General features: G+C 34.8%; 1 protein-coding gene across 2 annotated transcripts in view; it reads left to right on the plus strand.

Moving 5' to 3' along the window:
* Positions 1-17,346, plus strand: part of LOC140330909 (cadherin-7) — a 118,770-nt gene that overhangs the window by 15,306 nt on the left and 86,118 nt on the right. For both annotated transcript variants that reach the window (XM_072411494.1, XM_072411495.1), the window contains exon 2: positions 8,029-8,368. In XM_072411494.1, the coding sequence (XP_072267595.1) occupies positions 8,159-8,368 (210 nt within the window). In that variant the 5' untranslated portion in view covers positions 8,029-8,158. The remainder of the gene's footprint in view (positions 1-8,028; positions 8,369-17,346) is intronic.

The raw sequence follows: 17,346 nt of genomic DNA on the forward strand, positions 1-17,346 counted from the left end.
GATGAAGTAAGTAAACAGGTAGACAGTAGAATAGCAGTTGATATAGTATACTTGGACTTTGCTGAGACATTTGACACTGTACCCCACAGACAGTTAATATGCAAGTTAGGTATAGGATAGGATAGTTTTAGAAAAGTCAATCTGTAAATGGATAGAGAACTGGCTTAAAGATCGCATCCAGAGAGTTGAAATTAATGATTCATATTGTGAATGGTATAAGGGTATTAGTGGTGTACCCCAGGGTTCAATTTTGGGACCTTTACTGTTTAACATCTTTATAAACTATATAGAGTTTGGGATTAAAAGTACAATTTCTGTGTTTGCAGATGACACTAAACTATGTAATGGAATGAAGTCCATACAGGATGTCCATAATCCACAAGCAGACCTGGATGTACTGTTTGATTGGGCAGCCAAGTGGCAAATGACATTTTATTTCGAGAACAACATGCATGCTTCATACTGTCTAGGGCAGAGGTCTTTACTAACCTTTACTATCGAAAGAGCCATTTTCCCCCCTCTTCCACTAAGGAAAAATAGTCTGGAGCCGCAAAACATAACACAACTTTTAATTAGGTTTTAATCTTTTTTTAATTTTACCTGTTACAACATCAGAATGCAACAAACAGAAGTGCAGTATGCATGTGTAGGCCTAATTTGAAATAAATTAAACAGAATTATGCACCTAGAAGCCTCCAGCTTCTAATGTTACAGGATGATACGTTAGAAGCTGGAGGCTTCTAACGTAACAGGGTAGATTTTTTTGATGGGCAGAGTTCTTTATGTTCTAACGATGCCTTAGCAATGAAATTTTAGGGGGCCGTAGCCACCTGTGTCCCCCATTTGCACCTCTAATTTTGTTCACCTGTACCTCCCTATTCCTGAGAAATTGGGGTTCAGGTGCTAGAAGCTTTCAGCAATGTGTAACAGCAGGGTAGCTTTTTTGATGGGCAGAGTTCGTTATGTTCTGACAATGCCTTAGTGATGAAACTTTAGGGGGTATTAGTCACAGGTGTACCCCACTTGCACCTACATTTTTGGTTTTGTCTCCCTGTTCCAGGAAAATTAGGGTTCAAATTGGGGAAGGGGACAGGATAGTGTAGTATGACATTTCTAGTTTTGTGACAGGTAGGTATAAATTTGGGGTTTGCACCTCCTTGCTCAGTAAGTCGCTCCCGGGTTCCAAAATTTGTATGTTTAACCTCCCTAGAGGTCTAATTCTGGCTGTATTTCCATGCAAAAAGCGGTATCATTTTTTGCATGAAAATTTATTTTACATTGTAGGCCTATTATTATTAGGCAAAACTTGCTGACACATGTCTAATAGTTAATGAATTTAATAAATTTATTAAAAACACAAAAATCTGTTAAAAATAAAAAAATAATGTATAATGTTATTTAACTTGACAGCAGCATATAATATATATATATATATATATATATATATATATATATATATATTATATAAATATTTCTTTGTATTGGACTCAATACAGCTATTTTGTATTGAATCCAATGCAAAATTATTTGAATTTCACGGCGCTAATTCCCAGCTACACCCACGCATGTACCGGAGCCACCGGGAAACCCCGTAGGACATCTCTGCACTTCTCGGACTCGGGAATACCTCTAGGGGGGTAATTTGGGGCTTCTAGACACACTTTTAAAACAGCGACCCTAGTGTACAGTTTTAACTATTTTTTATAATTATGACCCCTATATTTTGAAATTTGGTAAAGGTTGGAGAGATGAAATTTAGGGTACTGCTAGTTATGAGGTCCCTTGTGTACCCTGATTTCAGGTCAGTAAGACATACTGTTCAGGATATATGGAGGTTTGTACTGGGAGAGATAAAAGGCTGCAGTACATGGTGTGCAGCATTCATACACAACCACAGCTGTGAAATTCTACTGACGATGATGTCATTGTACACGCCCATTTGTATATGCCTGCTTGTAGATATATTTGTTAGAACACTGGAAGGGGAATCCCAGTCCTCCGCAGTGTCTATGGGAGGAAGAAGAACCCCCATCAGGGATCCACGACAAGGAGGCTGAAAAGCCGCATGCGGCTCCGGAGCCACGGGTTGCCGACCCTTGGTCTAGGGGTATTACATTTGGGGGAGTCAGGAATGGAAAAGGTTCTGGGGGTTTGGTAGATCATAGACTTAACAATAACAGGTAATGCTCAGCAGCAATATCTAAACCTAGCAAAGTACTTTCTTGTAGTAAAAGAGGAATGGACTGCAGAGATGGAGACATAATCCTGCCCCTGTACAAAGCATTTATTGGTCAGACCACATCTGGAATATGCAGTCCAGTCCAGATCACAAAAAGTACATAGTGGATTTTGAGAGAGTGCATAGAAGAGCAACTAAACTAATAAAAGGAATGGAGGAGCTAAGCTATGAAGAGATATTAGCCAAAATGAATCTATTCTTCCTTGAGAAGAGACATTTAGGGGGATATGATCACCCTGTATAAATATATAAATGGCCTGTATAGAGAACTCTCTTCCAAATTATTCACTTTGAGATCATTACAAAGGACAAGAGGGCACTCTTTGCGTCTGGAGGAAAAGAAGTTTAAGCTTCAGATAAGAAAGGGATTCTTCACTGTAAGGTCTGTGAAAATGTGGAATAGACTCCCTTAGGTAGTTGTTTCAGCAACTACTATAGTTTTCTTTAAAAAAGCTGGATTCTGTTATAGAAGCATAGAACATAACTAGATATTAAAGCTTTAGAGTAAAGATAACAGACTGTTGATTTAGGGAACATCTGATTGCCTTATGGAATTAGGAAGGATTTTTCCCCTGTTGAAGCAAATTGTACCAGAGTTTGCCTTCCTCTGGATCAATTATGTTTATAGGGTCTTATATCTGGGATATGTTTATTTCCCTAGTGGTTGAACTTATTGATGGAATTTGGGAACTAGTAAAGACTCAATGGGTATGTGTCCATTGGTGATCCAGCTTTCTTTTATGTTTTTTTAAGTTTAACTTTTGGTGATATAACCTGATATAACCTGATACAATGTGCATATGCAGCTGTTTGGTTTTCCCCAAACTGTTATTAGAATATCTTTACTTGCCTACTACATGATATTCAGTACACAGTTTATTCTGCAAAGGGAACACAATACAACACTCAAATGGCACTTATACTGGCTAGTAAAAGAAGCCTTTCCTTTATAAGTTATTATATTGTTTTTTTGGAGATTGTTTTGTTCAAATAGGTCCTGGTCACCTGGCCCTATTAAAATATAATCATAAATTAATAAATAAAAAGGGGTTACTTTTATACTAGGCAACAGTCAACCAAAAAAATAATTGAAGGTGATTTACGCTAATCATTACTAATCTACATTCAAAATATTTTAGATCTGAAAGGTGATTTAAGGGGTTAAATTACGGTTGTAGTGCATTTTAGAAGGCTGGAGTTGAGCAGAGGACATCACTGTATTTCTTTACTGTCTGTGGTGTCATTTACCTGAGTTGTGTAATGGGGGCTTACAAATTCTGTAGCATGGAAAATCATATGCTCATGTATTACGTATATGTATTTTGTTTGTGTATTTAGCTGTTTACTAAATTTTTACATAATACACCGCAGAAGTACTTTGTGATTTTGTAGGGACGCTTAACCTTGTGGTGTACAATGATCCCTTTTTGAAATGGTCTTCCAAATAACAACAACATAGATGCAAATGCAGCAAAATGCAAACTATTTTATGAACATTAGCCAGTAGGAAATCTATCTGGAATGCAAATTTTGGCAGTTTAGACTGATATCTGCTAAGAAATTAGAAAATGGAAAAAAATCCAGTGCACACTAGAGAAATTGTTCAATGCAAGAAGAATTGCTAATGGCATTTAATTGGAGAATCAGCATAATATGAGGCACCTGTAATAGAATAAAAAGTGTTGTGTTTTGGATGGTGTTCTTGGAACTGTATCGTTTATTATTATGACATTTGTTTACTTTTTGCATTATAATAGATTATAATTTTTGCAGTTTCTTTGCTGCCATATTTTATTGTAGTAATAAAAACCTAATAATTTATGATAGTAAAATCAGATCAGATATAATATATCTGATTTATATATACGTAATAAAACACAGTGCTGATCTTGCCAATGTCCTTTGAATCATTTCCCTTTTGGCAATCAGTTACAGGAACCAAGAAGGTTCCTGGGTCAGTCATTTAAAACCACATACTAAAGAATCTGGATATAACAATATGAATTAGGGCCAGAAAAATGTAATTATGTATTATGTGACTTCATTTCACATTGGGTTTCTAGAATGTTTTACAATATCATTTAGGGGCCTTCTTGAAGTCCTATTAGAATACAGACATTCATAGTTGACCTCAACATGGTATCAGAGTTTCAATTCTAAATACATCTGTTGCATCTGACAGTCTACATCAGAGATCTCTATCCCAGCTTCATAAAGTCCTTACCTTTGCAAGACATGCTAAACATGTCTGATGCTAAACACGGGTCTAGATCCATGCTCCTTGTCAAATACCTACAGGTAGTCCCCGGTTTAAAACATCTGACATACGAACACCTCCTAGATAAGAACGGGGCTTCCCTGCTCACTTGTGTGCAAGACGGAGGCTGGATGGTGGGAGGGGGTTTGCATGACTTGCAGAAGAAATCTTTTGCTAAACACAGCTGAGGTTGTGGGTGATCTTAGGGGGGTGAGCTCTTTCTGCAGCCTATTATAACTCTTTCATGACCAAGACAAACTCTACAGTTGTTTGCATATCAAAGCACAGCTTGCTCCAGAAGTTAATAAATGTCTAGACTTCATAAAGTTTTTTTTTGTTTTGTTTGTGATTAACTCACAGTAAGGATTTTTTACAGTAACTGACACCTCACTGTCTAATGTCTAATGTTGAGACAAACATCTGTCCAAATTACATTTATCAAAACAATGTACCTGTTCCGACCTACATACAAATTCAACCTAAGGACAAACATACAGTGCCTATCTCGTATGTAACCAGGGACTACCTGAACAAAAAGACCTCTTACTGTAAGCTTTCTAGAAGTGATCATACGCAAGGAGAATGAAAACCAGATTTTTGTCTGGTCTAACATTCTTGAGAAAGTTTAGATTAAAAAAAAACTTTTTTAATGATAGCCATGGATAAATATTTAGGTTTCAAAAAATATCACTACTGAAAATGTTTAAAGTGAAAGTGTGGCATAATTCAGCTTTTTATTAATATTAATATTATTAACATTATTGTTATTATTAAAAATAATAATAATAATAATATTAATAATAATGCTACTATCATTTATTTTTGTGATCTTTTTAAAGTAGATCTAAGGACATTTTCTAAAATCTCATATTAGTTTAGGAGTAGTAATTTCATTTTCATATTTGTTTACAATTTTTTTTACAATGTACAGCTAAAAACATGATAATTCTGGTGATAATCCTGCTATGAGGTTCACGATGTAGCAACGTCAGTTGTGTCTCTGCAGTGATACCCTTTCACGTGGTGAAAAGCAACTTTCCTTGGTGATGGTAATGCATAGAACAGATACTGGGTTTGATTTGTTATAGCTCTCCAAGACTAGAGAAGATAGACTATCATGGGAGAGCCTGGATGATGCAACAAACCTTGTCCAGGATATAAACATTTCACAACTAAAAGCTAATGTTTGTATGAAATCAATTCTAATTTTGCTGGATCACCCAGATTCTCCCATGTTAGTCTATCCTTTTTAGCCAGAGGGATCATAGTGATTGTGTGATTAGAAGGATATATATATATATATATATATATATATATATATATAACTTTGTTAAACTGTAAAAAAAGTATGTTAATCTTCTGACTGCTGCATTAGCTAAAAAAAGAGATTTACAACATCTTAGTTATTACTGTACTTTTATGTTGCACTCAAATTACCTGTTTATGATAATTTATCATAAATTCAGTAAAATAAGCAAAGGTCAATCCTTTTTTCTTGTTGCAAGAACTGTGATACTTATGTAGTCAGTTAAAGTTAATTATTAAAGGCTGAATTAGAAAAAAGTTAAAAACACATTGAATATCATTAATCCAATCTTGGCTTTAGCTATCCAAAGGTGCATTGAGGGAAGTTCAATTTGGAAAGGATTAGGCTGAAAGCAAAAAGTTCTAGCAAGCAGTGCACTTTGAGAAAGCATATTACAGGTATTTACAGCAGAAACTTTGTTTGCCTCATGCAATGAAAGTTCCCTACGGAATATTTTCTAATGCTTCAGTTGCTAAATTACTAAACTGCCTACACAGTTATGTTGGATGCTGTGATAGGAATCTAAACTTAGTGATAAAAAAAATGTCCAGCAGTGCATGTTTTCCAGATGTCTTCACAAGAGAACAGATGTGTCAGTCAGTGGTTGTCAATCGGAATATTCCATTTGTATTACTAATTCATCCAAATATGACTCAATGAAAAGTCGGAAAACGAAAATTGGATAATTAGGGTTTAGTTCTCAGCTTCTGTTTCACATATACATTATTTGCCTGATGCTTTTTTTGACCTGCAGTCTCATGGCATGTTTCTTGCTTCACCTGCTGACTGCTTTGACAGCATGAATCTCAAATGTGAATCTCTAAGATTAGTGTAAATGTCAACTTGTCCCATGTCAACCGGAATATGTTTGTCTGGTCTTATGCTATTATTGATGTCCTTGATGCATTAATATGGACAAAAGTAATTAAGGAATATTAAACAAGACTTTTCACAAATTAAAGCTAATTCAGCCAACAGCAGATGTTTTGATTGAAATGGGTCAGTATGATACTAAGATATTGATGTATCAAATATTCTGCTGTATTATGTAATGCACTGTGGTCTGTAATTCTAAATGTACTGGACAAATATTATATATTTATAGGAGGAAGTGGTGCATGTCCCTTTGTTAGCTCAGACTGATTATAACCAGAGCCCAGAGGTGGTGAAATCTCTATAAAGTAATCTAATTGTAAGGTGGTAGAAGATATTGAGGGCACTGGTGGAGAACCAAAAAATCCAATATCACTTTATGCAATGGTTATGGTTTCATTATGCTTTAACATAATTGCAAAACCTTTCCAAACCAAGGTCCTTTAATAAATCAAAACTGGCAAGTCAGGAAAGAATACTGGGGTTGTTTTGGGTTGCTGTTATTGAACTCTTCCTCCTACGCTTACTGTTCTTGCTATAGCCATAGTCTGCCATATTGTCATTGAGCTCTATTTGCTTCAACATACATGTGATAGAATGTGTAGAATTACATGTCACATACATGTGATAGAATGTGGAATATGTGGAGGATACCCCCTTAATTTGTCACATTCTTAAATTGCTTTTTGATTGAGTTTTATACATGTGATAAACAATCATCTTACTTAAATTGTATTTGTAAAATATTTACTTATCATTTAAAAAGTTACTAAATGAATACAAAAAGAAAAATTACATTTATTTATAAGTATATTCTTTTGTATATCTTTTGTTGATATCATGCTGTAAACGTCTAATTTTATCCTGCAGTAATGAGGTTAACCCGTCCCAAGTAATTACACAGTTAGGTGGCCTTGGTAATTGTTTTGTTTAAGAATGGAGTGAAGTGTGTAAACTAAGGACATTCTGTCTGTTAATATATTATTGACACACGTGTGATACAAAGATAATTCAGATATTTATTGAAAGAGAATTGCAGATATAGTAAAATGATTATTTTTTCTATACAAATATTACATTTTATTTATGTTTTTCATAATACTATATTTTTGAATTATTTAAAGCCTACATTGGTAATCAGAGGACTTGACCATCTTACCAACCACCCTGCATATATGTAATATATGTCAATATATATAATATAACAGCAATATGTCAAGTAACAATTAACTGTGGATCAAGTGCAGGAAAAAATATTACATTGTTTACATTTGATATTTTCTTTGCTTTTTTAGTGCAGAAATAGCTTGCATTGTTTTTTTAATCAGCAAAAATATCTTTCTTGTCTCTTAGGTATTAAAGTCTGTGTCCCTGGATATTTATTTTGAGTAATCCTGAAACAACAACAAAAATCCTGTTTGGAATAATACTGGATTTTCTAAGACGGTATTTGGAAGCTGTTCAGTTTGTTAAAGAAAGAAAAATGAAGATGGGCAGACAAGAAATGTGCCACTATCTTCAGCTTATAGCTCTTTTCTTTTGTCTTTCTGGAATAAGCCAAGCTGAGCTTTCCATGTCTACATCGAAGCCTTACATTCAATCTGGGAGATCGAGAACTAAACGGAGCTGGGTTTGGAACCAGTTCTTTGTTCTGGAGGAGTATACGGGCTCTGATCCTCTGTATGTTGGTAAAGTAAGTACAGTAATTGACATGTATGCTCATTTATATAACCTGTCATTACGCATATTTGCAGCAGTGTATTATAGCAATGAGCAGTAATTGCAAGACAACAACAGCAGATGGTTCATATATCTAAAACTCAGACTTGTCACTGTTTGTCATATCAGCCTCAATAAACAGGATAAACAACCGTTTAAGTCATAGCTTATGTTATGTCATTCATAATAATAACCCTTCATGTTCAAATTTCCCCCGAAGACTCAATGAATGTGAAGAACATTACAATAAAAGGTTACATTTGATCTTTGTTTTTCTGAATGAGAGCATGAACAATTTTGATATCTGAGAATACTTGACAATAACATTTTTTGTGACTTTGACATAGAACAAATTAAGTCAGAGAGAAGTCAGACCTGTTAAGATCTCTATGTCCTGAAGTTATTTTTAGGAAATTAATACCTTCAGAAGTATGTTGAAAAATATAAATCGGCAGTGGCGGTCTAAACTAAGTATGTTTTCTGTAACAATGGTATTTGCCAATAAAAGGAAAATACCAACCTAATAAACTGAGATTGCACAAGTTAATTGGACCTGTCCTTAGTCTTTATCATGCATCATACATATCATACATGAATAAGTGTTGGATTGCGAGAAAATATTTCCCTGTACATATCAGTCCTTTTTTTTTTTTTTTTCATGGGCTTCGGTGGGTAAGTAGGTGATATGGAGGGTCTGAATTATTAAAGTTTCTTCAACATGTAGAAGATAAACTATCATCAGAGAACCTGGATGACCCTGGTTCACCCATGATAGTCTATTTTCTCTCCAGTCTTGCAGAGCTTTATTAAATCAGGATCATCTACATGTACCTAAACCTAAGTTACTTTGCCTATTACGGGAAGTACATGTTCTCTAAATCCTTTACTATGGTAGTACTCTAATCACATTTGTTTTATGATATTTCAACAAATAGCGACAAAACCTAATTTTTAATGCTTCCCCACCTAATGCTTCCCCTACTTATATTTTAATAACTCCCAATTTTATCAAAAACTAAATAACACCTTTGAGGTTTTGAAAAACAATTTAACTAGCATGAAACTATTGGTGGTGCAAGCAAATAACACCTGTCAATGTGTCATATCACATAGCAAAAAGGTTGCTAGAGGTTCCTTGGAATTAGGCTGATTGACCTCACATATGTTTGAGGCCACATAGAAATGCAGCCAATAGCAGTAGGCAGAGTCAGTGATACCAAAGCTCTCTGTAAGGAGGCATTTTTTTTATTGGCCACCAGTTTAAGGTGTAAAGACCTAAAAACTTTATTCCTTGGTGTTAAAAGGATTGAGAAAGGCTGCTTTGAACACTCACCCAAGAAACACATGCCATATTTGATAATGTTGCAAACTTTTCTACCAACAATACTGCCACATTCTACTTTTACAAAGGACTACTATTATAAAATGTACAAACATTACTCACAAATAACCTTGCCAGCCTTGCCAACAAACACAAATGACTGTCATCTTAGCAACTAAAACATTATTTTTTTTCAGCCCATACACATAGCAATTTTCATGGAATGTCAACCACTTTTTTTGTTGGCAAAAAAAGTCATCAACTGTATGAATGCAATATCCTATCAACAGTACAATTGAAACTGTCAGCACTAGGGTGCCTTGGTTTGATTATTTTTGTGTTCAAAAATTGGTTGAAATAGACTGAAAATGGCCAAGTATGACCAACATTAAAGTGTTCTAGCTAAAAAGACACTGCACCAGATTATGCTAGCGACTAACTTTGTAGGTAAAATCTGAACATTTAAAACATTCAAAGCTCTTTTTTAAGTACTGAATAAAGTGAGAAAGAGTTATACCCCCCCCCCCCCCGCCCCAATGTCAAGTTTTTATTGCTGTCAGTGTCCCTATTGAGTAGATTCCTCTCTATCTGCTCACCAGGACAATTGTTGCTGCTGCATTTTTTTTAATTCTTGTGTCTTTGAGACAAGAAGTAACAAAAGAGCTTTATTTGCTACTTTAAAAAAATAATAAAAAAATGGGAAGTCTATGCCACCCTTGTCCCAAGGGTGACCCAAGGTGGAGACCCAAGGTGGAGATTTAGACCAGAGGAAAGTATTAAATTCACATCAGATTTTACAGAGAAACAAGATGGATACTACAATGGGGACTGTCTGTAGCAAGTATAACAAGCGTTGCGAGACAGTCATCCTTAAAATGCTACATTTGCCGAACCAAGAAAAGATGCTTACCATTGTGTCAGTTGTGTCAGGTCAGACTGAAGGATATGAAGAAATGGCTTAAAATGTAGGTAAAATAATTTATGCCAAGCTGCAGTTTAATTAATAACCAAATAGCTTAAAGCAACCAGGCACCAACGAAAAGGAGAAGCCTGTTGTAGAAAGTGGACCTTTGTCGTTTTGTCTTTTTGTAGTTAGCTAAAGGTTGGAAAGAAAGGAACTTTGCCACCAAATTGGGTAGGGAGATCAACATTTGGGCGAGAAAGAGTAGCAAGTCATTTGCATAAACAGAAGTCTTGTTGTGGGTAGAGTTAACAGGTATTCCCTAATGTTAACATCTAAAGTTGATAATTTACTTGGCTAAGTATACAATGTAAACTGCTTTACTAAATTAACCCCAATATTTTACTTTATGGTACTGTCAACTGTGTCTACCATTAGCAAATGTCATTACAAAAATGTAGTTGTATGCTAAGCCTATTCAGATATAAGTTAAATATTTCAACATGAAGAGATGTCCACTTCAGTCATAATAGGAACTAGTGCTTTCAAATTTAAAAAACAAATCTTAGCTTACTAAGATATGTTTCTCCACTGTTCCTATGGGTGAATAAAATGGCCTTGATCAATTTAGTGTGCTCATCTTCAAACTTTAATGCAGCATACAAATAACTTTTCCTCTAGATCTTGTCATCTCTATTTCTAGCAGCATAAACCGAATATTATTTGGTCTAATAGTTTTATTATAGGAGTAGTGTTCTTGCAAATGGGCTCATTACATTCCTAATTAAACAAAGTGAACATTTCTAAGAATACTTTGTCTAATTTGAAGTCCATTTATAAAACTTCAGCTTGGAGTAAGATCATATTACATGAAATACTAATGGACTGAATTTTTACTACCTAGATAGAACATCATGAAGCTTAAGGTTTTATTTTTAACTATATGTTTAAAGTGAAGTTTTAAAGGAATTGTGTGATATCCTAAAAGTTTATTACAGTAGTTCAGTAGAGCATACCTTCATACATTTAAATGTGTCTAAAGTGTTTTGTGTGTACTTGGAGCAACCCCTTAACCCAGCCAGCAAATCTTATGACTCTTAAATTCCTCATATTTGGTCCAAATGGGATTTTTTGTTCTCCATGCGACATATGAGCTTTATTATCTAAACAAAGCTTTATTAGTCAGGTATCTAAATATAGATTTAGAGCCTTTAGACTTTCCTAACAAAGGGTCCCTTTACTGTCCTTTAGACCGTAGGTGTACTGCTGATGATGGGACTAAACAATGCCCTGTTGCCAGTTCCCATTTAGAATAAATATGTTTCAGGCTTAGTGGTCAGTGGAAGTAAAAAAATACAAATGCTACATTGTTGGTAAACAGCAGGAGTGAAAAAAATGAAAATGCCCCATTTTTAATTGTGTCAGTAGGAGGAATAGTGTTCTAATATTGGTATCAATTGGTGAAAAACTGCCTCAATGGCCCGGTAAAAGCAAGCAAGATATAGATTGTGCACAATGGAAGAATCTAAGGTTTTAATGTTTGAGGAAAACTGTACAGAAAGACCAGATGTCCATCCCTTCCTTGGTATACATGGGCTTTTTGCTTCTTCCATTCAGATGCTCAGATACAATGTCAATTGAAATGCCCATATCAAGGAAAATCTGGGCAACCATGATCACAACATAGTTTAGTGTAATCCTAGCTATAAAAATAATACTGTTGGGAAAACAAAACACCTTCTTTAAAGACAGGCAATTTTCTGTGCTGAGGGGCAAGGCGTCCTTGTAAGTTATGGACTTAATGCTACCATGCATTGTAAGTCTGCAGCTTGTAACATTAGCAGCTTTAAAAAAAAGGCTTGGCTTTGACAGAAATACTTTACTTTGTTCCTATACAAAAAGTATGGCCTTGATTGTATTATGTAATTTTCTTTTAAGCATAAGTTAACAAGCATATTGTTCTAGAACAAGAAAGAGAGCAGAGGATAGCAATCTAATTAATATGTGAAATAGAAGATCTCCATTACAAGGAGAAAATCAATTAATAGAGATTATTCACCCTTTACCCAACAAGAAGCTAATAAAGTGGATATAATCACAGAACATACATGCATAAATGATGCATACAAGTAATCCGCATTAAGGTCACCACAAAGGACTTGCAGCTTATAAAAACTTTATTTATTGTGATATGTTCAAATATGAAAAAATGTTTTAGAATAAAATAGCTCCTGCAAACACAGAGAACAAAGAGAACAAGAGAACAAAATAGAAAGGGTTATTTCAGTAGTTCTATTTCCAAGCTACTTAGGGTTATACTGTAATAAACACTAAATGTGTCATGCACCTATTTAACCTCACATCTGAGCGTGCTTTATCTTTTTTTCAACTTTTCATTTCAATGTTTCATTCCCCTTTCCGGTTGTCTTTTATAAAATAGCACTTTTGTGTGTAACTTGCTTACATTTAGATTAAAACTTTCTAATGTACTTCGTTCATTCCAAGTGTGACGCCATCTGCTTTATTCTCTTTCTATGAGGCTGACCCCCCTCAGTCAGCCTTACCTCCTTTATTGTCATGTACACACTGAAGTTATTTGTAAACCTAGGGAACACACATAGTCAGAGCACAGACAATACACATACCAGGGGATGACACATGTAGACCACAAAGCAGGCAAACACAATGGATGAAGTGTTATATATATAACACAAGCAGTCAATACACAGGTCTAACACTGCACATAATGCACACTGCCAGAGGACAGTTAAAGGGCACACATTATGAGAACACATTATTCTCCATAACAATATTTAATGTTATGATATGATGACTGTTAGAAGAGAACAGCTGAACTATTGCGTATGGTCCTAGCGAAACATCAAGTTCTTCTTGAATAAAATTCATAGATATACACGTGGAAGATTCACATTCAAGGTATCTAGTATAAAGTCCTAGTAAAATATAATGATTTGAATGGGGCACATTTATATTCTTCACATAACATATATTTAAATAGTAACATGTGCACTCAGTGAAAATGTTAAATTTAAACCTGAAGTACACCCTGGCATAACATACATTAAAAACCTTTCTCCTAAATCCGTATTACCCATACTACCCTACCTGCCTTTATTCCAAGTAAGAAATTAAGCATTTTGTTCTTACTGTCATACAATATGTCACTATCAGCAACCTTGGTGTGTTTACACTGCAATTACAAGCTTATCTTTTTCTCTGTATATAAAAGTCAGCACATGGCCAGCTCAGCCTTCATATCAACTCTGTTATTATTCTATTTTTTTCAAAATGTGTGCAAATCTATAAGAACAACTGGGAAAGTGTGACTTTAGTTTTACATTAGGCTAAAATAAAATTCACTTAACATGGAATTGTTGTATTTTTATATGGCAGTGAGCTGGATTAAATGTGGAATGTTCTCTGTTGTATGTAAAAGCAAATCAATGTTTTGCCATTTAAAAGTACTAAATGTTTAAAATTTGGTTGTTTATTTTCTGTGTTTACTGAAATCTAGATTTCCCATTGAAAAACGGAAAAGAGCATCGATGGGGCAAAATTTAGTGAGGTTTTTTAATGAGCTGAATAAGCATCCATAAGCAATGAACCAATAGTTTGAAAGAATACCTTATTATTTGGAAGTAGGGAGATAGCCAAATATATTTTAGTTTCTTTAGTTTTTTTGTCATTGTTTTTGTCATTTTTTCCCATTTAAGAGATTTTCTTTACGTCCTGTCTTGCAAGTAAATGTGAAGTGAGGTAAGGCCCTTTTTATACAATTTTAACCAGAATAATTGCCTAAATTGATAGTGACCAGTTCTTGTAGCACTTCAAAAAAAAAATTAAATTTTCATTTTAATCCTGGGGACATCATCAAGAGGAGAAATATGATTCTGTAACTCAATCTAAAAGGGACTCTGTAAGCCATTAAAAACTTTAAATACATTCTAACACTTCCTGACTGTATATATTGATCATAGGTCATATAAAAATATTTCCTTACCAATGAAAACTAGACCTAACTTGACAAATAGGTTGCTTCCCCTCAAAGTATCTAGGGTTTTTGACTTTGCATATTCTTTTATTACCTTTTTTTAAAGGGTATCTGACACATGGTAGACACATAGCCTATACAGTAATAATAATACATTTGCTAAATCCCTTTTTTAATAGGCTTACTAGTCCTTTAATCAATCAAAATAATTTCTTTCCATTATCTAAACTTCCTTTTAGTGAAAATTGCCATTTTGTGGTGATTGTTAAAAGATGTAAACATCTATCACAGTCCGTGTCTAGTTGTCATTATACAAAACTTGGCTTTAAAAAATTCATTTAGCAAATTAGGGTATGCTACTACCAATATGTTGTTACAGTCAATTAGTTACTATGCCAATACTGTATTTCAGTTAGCACTTACATTATAATTTTATCAATATAAACCATTACCCATATTATAGAAGACTACATGGGGTATTGCAGGTAATCAATTCTGACCACTGGATAAAGTTTGTTTATGCATCATTCTTATAGGAGTAATTTCATGGAATTTAATACTTTTCTGTGTCCTCAATATTTGTTACATTTCTGTCCCCATAATAATATTGTTAAAACAGTTGGATGAACTTCTTTTATTAGCAGTTTTCCATTGGTAAAAGTGACAATAAGGGGAACAAATATGGCATTCTGTACAAGCTATTCATGGTAGGAGTGGCTGGACCTGAAGACAAATATCCAGAAATTCAGAGTCCAGATTAGTGTTAACTAATTAAGTTAAGTGTCAAGGAGCACTATGGCCCCCATTGATACAGACTTTCCCAACACTGTTGCCCCTGCACTGCTTCACTGGCCAACTTGCTTACACAAATGTTGAGTACACTGAATAGATAATTGTCTTCCCACTCCGTGGAGCTGTGTGGAAGTCAAAATCACTAGTCCATGTATCTTCTGAATTTGGTCATGGGAATTAATGTCACAGAAAGATTTTAGTTCAGGTGTCATTGTGACCTCCTGTATCTTTTTAGTAAAGGAATCAGCACATCCAAGGCCGTAAATGGGCTGTTTGGCATAATTCTTAAACCAGGGGATATTTCATATAAATATTTCATAGCTTTTACACCACTGTCCTTTAGAAGAGACTTAAACTTAAACTAAAACATTAGTACCTCTTTGAAGCATTAATCTTTATAGCGATGGATTAAAACAGGTAGATGTAACCAACTGCACGTTTTTTAGGCACATATGTCCAATGATGTTCCGTTTTTAGCAGAGGAAGTTGGAGAACTGAATGTGTTATCTTAATTATTTACGGCACTAAATATACCCAGCTACTGATTAAATCCCCTTTTTCATCCTGCTGTAGAATTCTTTGCTTTCGATGTTTGAGATCTCTTTGCTGAATATCACTTCATTTTAGGAACATCTGTTCAATCCCTCCCTAGACTAATGTTTAGTTACAACATTTAATAGGAGTTATTTTTTCATAAAGACATATTTCTTATTTTATGACTGCTTAATACAGTGATCTTTCATCACTAGAATGCACATGGTTTAAAATGAAATGAAACAAAGAACTCATATGGTAGGAGTGTTTTTATTTGTTAGAGACTCATTTAGAACTCCTACTCCTACTCACCTACAACTCTATTTTCTTACCTCAATAATTGCATTTGTCTTTTACTTTACATTACCTAATAGGAAGATTAGTGGCACCTCACTGAAAAGTTTTCAGATAATTAGATAAAAGACTCCTTATATAAACAGTCAGTTGTTAAATGACTGCGGATTAGCTTCCAATTAATTCACAAGGGTCAAAACATGCAGCAAATCCAGATTGCTGATAACAAGCCGTCTGTGTTTGCAGATCTCGCTGCATTTTGGAAGTGTGTGTTTATTGTGCCATTGCCAGGCACTCAATGTAACCCAGAACAGAGTTTGGAGGGGAACAGGAAGTGAAAAGGTTGTTTTCCTATAAAAAAAAAAAATCCAGCACCCAGGCTGCATACGGTGAAAAGGATGGAAGTGGACGACATTTGTTAGACCAAAAAGCTGTTGACATACTGCGAGAACTTACATTCAGTCCTTTTGGATTACTAATAAAATTGAAAAGGATCAAACCTATTATTACTAAAGTGTAACATGTGAAGTGTGTTAAAATATATAAATCTAAATCTTAATTGATCTCAACTTCTGATTTCCTAGTGAAACTATACTCGGTGGGTGCTGAGCTTCTGCCATAATCATTGATTATGGCATAGACGTACATGTGTTCATCCTCCCTGGACCAGGACCTGTCATTGTTGGGTGACCAGGACCCAGACTTGTCATCACAACAATACAGGAAGCTTCCATCTTCAGGCCCAATTCCACAGCCACATTTGAGCCCTGCTGCATTTTTTGCTATGTACTATAACACACTGAAGAGAATGCAGTAGTTAAAAAAGCCCCATTACTGGTGTCAATCTTAGTAACTCCAAGCACAGATGTCAGTGGCCACAATGATAACCCTCACAAAGGTGCCAGTGTCTACATTCATAACCCCCACCATTAGTGTCAGTGAAAGCAATAATAACCCCCTTCAATGTTATTAGTAACCACAATATTGATTCCTGCAACTAGAGACACAAACTAAACCCCAATACTGATACCAGTGGCCACAGCAATAACTCATTATTATAACGGATTAGCACCAATGATAACCCCTCCTGTTGTGTGT

Source organism: Pyxicephalus adspersus, chromosome 5, assembly GCF_032062135.1.
Source record: "Pyxicephalus adspersus chromosome 5, UCB_Pads_2.0, whole genome shotgun sequence".
NCBI lineage: Eukaryota > Metazoa > Chordata > Amphibia > Anura > Pyxicephalidae > Pyxicephalus > Pyxicephalus adspersus.